Genomic DNA, 4135 nt, shown 5'->3' on the forward strand with positions numbered 1-4135 from the left:
TTTATACTTTATACCGTAAGTGAGGATTGGTTGATTGTTGGCTGGGTGCCTGGTGGAACCGCGTTTTAAAAGAATGACACCGATGCTGAACTCTCGTTCCTCTTGCAAAGGTTTTCTGGTGATTTAGGAGGCCGCTGAACCTGAATTACTTGATGAATTTTCTATCGATCCTAAACACGTCAGATTAATCTCTGACACTGCTACTGGGTGGCGGTGCAGGAGCCGGCCAGGCCACTCTTCCACTCCCCGGTATTAGCGCAGAATGAGAAGAATAAGGGGGAAGAAAGTTGGCAAACAGCCTCTGCACACACCTTGTATGTACACAGAGGGAGGTGCAGGCGCCATTAACTCCCCAGAGTACTTTCTTTCGCTACTTATTTTATTTTATTTTATTTTATGCTTGAACTGCTTAGTCAGGCACTTAAAAGAAGAAAAAGCGACAAAAGATTACTGCGAAGAATAAGATGTGGCTCATTTTTATCGTTGTAAGAACATCAACGTTTTTTATTTGTTTGTTTTTGTTTGTTTGGTTTTTTTTTTTTTGTCTGAGATTCTTCCTCTTGTACAAGCTCCGGGTCTGGTAATATGAGCAGATCGATACGCAGAGCCAGCAGGGGAAATGATTGAGGCTTAAAGTGAGAGCTTCTAATCAAAAACTGAGGTCATATGATCTTGCGCGTGCGAGAGCGGAGTGTATGTTTAATTCCATTTCCTTATCCGGGGGTCCGTCCAAGAGGCGTGCAATTGGCTGCTTTCCGTCACGTGGAATCCCAACTTTGTTCACTTGACAGAAAAGAAGGAGGGTTTAAGTGAACAGGAATAACCGAAGACTAAAGGGATGACATATAAATTTTAGTTATATTTCTTTTCAAGCCTGTGCAATTTGAGAAAAAGACTGAAATTAATGGTCATGAGCTCCTATTTGATCAACTCCAACTATGTGGATCCGAAGTTCCCACCTTGCGAGGAATACTCACAAAGCGACTATTTGCCCAGTCACTCCCCGGACTATTACGGCTCCCAGAGGCAGGACCCTGCCGCTTTCCGGCCAGACTCTGTCTACCACAATGAGCACAACCCGGCTCATCACCAACACCGACTCGAGCCGCCGTACACGCCGTGTCAGCGTGCACCTCAACCCGCTTCAGAAGTGACGTCCCCCCAGGGTCACACTATTCTCCCCACCGGTCTGCACACCACCCCTGTGTCGGAGCAGAGCCTCCGCTGTGACTCGGTAACACCGAGCCCGCCTCCACCTCCAATATGCGGCCAAACACCTCGCAGCCAAAGCGCTTCTTCCCCCGCCAGCAGCCAAAAGGACCCGGTGGTGTATCCGTGGATGAAGAAGGTGCATGTAAACATCGGTAAGAGCTGCATGGGAACTTTATCCCCTCTCTCTTCCACTGTCTGCAGCTGAGATCTGGCTATGCGTAAAACTTGGTGTCCACCGTCTGAACCCATGTTGCGTTAGCAGCAGAAGAGAGGGCTTGCTGCAGGGTTGAGATTTACGGTCGTCTGTTTGCAGGGTCAATGTAATTACACCCTCCATAAATTTTTATTACACCTCTCAGCTGTGGTGTCTTTTGAAGGCTGATCTCAGGCTGCTCTGCCTTATGACAACTCGGAGCGAGCCCATAAGTTAGCTTTTATGCGCTGGTAATTCGACTTTAAGTGGTGCGGCTTTATAAACGGTGGACTCCAACCTTCCGTTCCTCTCGTTGTTCCAAGAAAGGGAAGTTTTATGACAGATGAAATATTCATGTTTATAGAGTCGGTCGTAAAACACTAATGTGAAAGCGAATAGCTCCAGTCTGGTGTGGATTCTCTCTACTGGTATTGCAACCGAAGCCTTCATCATGAGTTCACTCGTTATATTTGCGAAAAACGAACGACCTTTGCTTCGTTTTTTTTTTGTTGTCCTACAAATAATCTATTCCGTTTTTACAGTCAGAACGACGGAAATCCACCGCGTCATATTGTATGCAGATGTCTGTATTTTTTTCAGATTTGTAGAATCATTACTTAGTCAGTCATTCTGTGTCATCATGCCTGCCTCTCCACCACTCCTCTCCCCGCCTCCGCCAAAACCACCGCCTTTGTTTTTCACCAGCTAGAAAACAAAGAGAACAGTATCCACACTTCCAGTTAGTGCCATTTGCTCACGAAATCACAGAAAATAATGTGTATTAGCTCTGGATGTTTGATTAATGTTGCAGACAAAGTTATTTTATTTTTAAACAAGTCGACGCAAAATACTATTGAGTCTGCGCGCAAGACAGGCGCTCACACAACGCCATCTGGATGTGGAGTGTCACTGCCTCGGGCCCGGCGCGTCTCCTGGCAACATCTGCATGTCTCTCAGCATGTGGGCAACCACATCATGCGAAACAACACAAACCACAAAAAATAAATAAATAAATTGCATCTTCAATCATTACATGGACGTGTCACTGTGAGAGACTTATTCAGGTTCTCGATTTATTTTTTAACAACAATACTCCAGTTAAATATTGCTGCAACAATCTTGTTCATTTCTCAACAGTTTACGTATGCCTGGTTAGCTTACTATCTTCTAACTTTATTTATTTATTTATTTATTTATTTATTTATTTATTTATTTATTTATTTATTTTTTTTTTTTTTTTTTGGCTTTTTAATGCCTCGTCCCTTTGTTTTTCCACAGTAAATTCCAGCTACTCTGGTGGAGAACCTAAACGCTCTCGGACGGCCTATACTCGCCAACAGGTTCTGGAGCTGGAGAAGGAGTTCCACTACAACCGCTATCTGACACGCAGGCGTAGAGTGGAGATCGCGCACACTTTGTGTCTGTCAGAGCGGCAGATAAAGATCTGGTTCCAGAACCGGAGGATGAAATGGAAGAAGGACCACAAGCTGCCCAACACGAAAGTCCGCTCCGGGACTAACAGCATCACAAGCTCTCAGACTGTGTCCGCATCTCAGAACCGCTCTTCCGGACCTCTATAGCACGGCTCTTTGAGTTGTGGCAATGTGGTGCCCGTCCGTATTTTCCCGTTTTCAGATTGGAAACTGAAGATGTGGTGAAACAAACCCTCCGGAATGTGCACTTTGGACCAGAGTAGAAACTTAACGCTTGAATAGAGGACCAACTCAACTCGTGGCAGACTGCAGGGCCCGGACTGTTCCGTAACAAACCTATGACTTTGTGTGGGGGGGTTTTGTGGGAGGACTTGTAAAATCTGACTTAAAGAATCCAAAAGGGAGGCATGTGTTAGAATTAAAAACACAGAGCTACACAGTTCGTCGAATAGATTTCCCGAATCCTAACATCGCTGTACTTTTTCTCCTCTTTAAATGTACTTCTGCCGTCTAGACAGTCACCCACTTACCATATTTTACTTATAGTGCTGTGTGTGTGTGTGTGTGTGTGTGCGCGTGCGTGCGTGCGTGCCTGCATGTGTGTGTGTGCGTGCGTGCATGTGTGTGTGTTTTAATACTCTTTTCTTTAGCTTTTTTTTATTATTTTGAGAACATCCTAGCTTCCATGTTTAATCACACCAAACCTGAGAGCCATTATTTATGTCTTCTTTGTGGGGTACAAAGCAAAGGGGTGAACCGCGCGGCTCTGCCCATAACCCCGCCCTCTCAGACCACTACCCCCCCTGACACACTTCTAAAAAATTGAACTGTCGTTTCCTCCATAGTCCCCACTCAACCTCTCCGCCACTCCAAGACAAATCAGATGCATGTGTTTGCACACACACACACACACACACGCACACACACACACACACACACACACACACACACACACACACACACACACACACACACACACACTGCATACTGCATAAAAACAGTAGAAAACATCACGTAGCCACGCTGGTACCCGCAGAACTCAAACAGAACATACCCACAGGTCGAACCCAGCAGGCGGTCTGATTGTTAGTTGTTATAGTTTGAACTCGGCTTTCCTTTTGTTCTTGATGGCAGAATATAACTTTTGAACATGTTATTAGAGCTATTTTTGAAGTCAGTATTGATTGTAAAGCGGTACTCTGCGTTGACATTGCTGAGAGTGAAGCAGAAGGTTTATTTGGTCCACTGACTGCTCATATTCGTATGTCATAAAGGCTGCAGAGATATACAATTATTT

General features: G+C 45.1%; 1 protein-coding gene across 1 annotated transcript; it reads left to right on the top strand.

Moving 5' to 3' along the window:
• The first annotated feature begins 74 nt into the window (after positions 1-74).
• Positions 75-3692, top strand: hoxb4a (homeobox B4a). The gene is made up of 2 exons (XM_008415110.2): positions 75-1364; positions 2684-3692. The coding sequence occupies exons 1-2, from the start codon at positions 905-907 to the stop codon at positions 2983-2985; spliced, it is 762 nt and encodes a 253-aa protein (XP_008413332.1). The 5' UTR covers positions 75-904; the 3' UTR covers positions 2986-3692.
• Positions 3693-4135: the final 443 nt, after the last annotated feature.

The sequence above is a fragment of the Poecilia reticulata genome, linkage group LG8 (assembly GCF_000633615.1).
Source record: "Poecilia reticulata strain Guanapo linkage group LG8, Guppy_female_1.0+MT, whole genome shotgun sequence".
NCBI classification, from domain to species: Eukaryota; Metazoa; Chordata; class Actinopteri; order Cyprinodontiformes; family Poeciliidae; genus Poecilia; species Poecilia reticulata.

Bases quoted from the DNA above. Each gene is read 5' to 3' on its own strand.
- hoxb4a (XM_008415110.2), top strand. From the start codon at position 905: ATGGTCATGAGCTCCTATTTGATCAACTCCAACTATGTGGATCCGAAG. The intron at 1,365-2,683 runs GTAAGAGCTGCA...GTTTTTCCACAG, and splicing joins GAAGGTGCATGTAAACATCG to TAAATTCCAGCTACTCTGGT.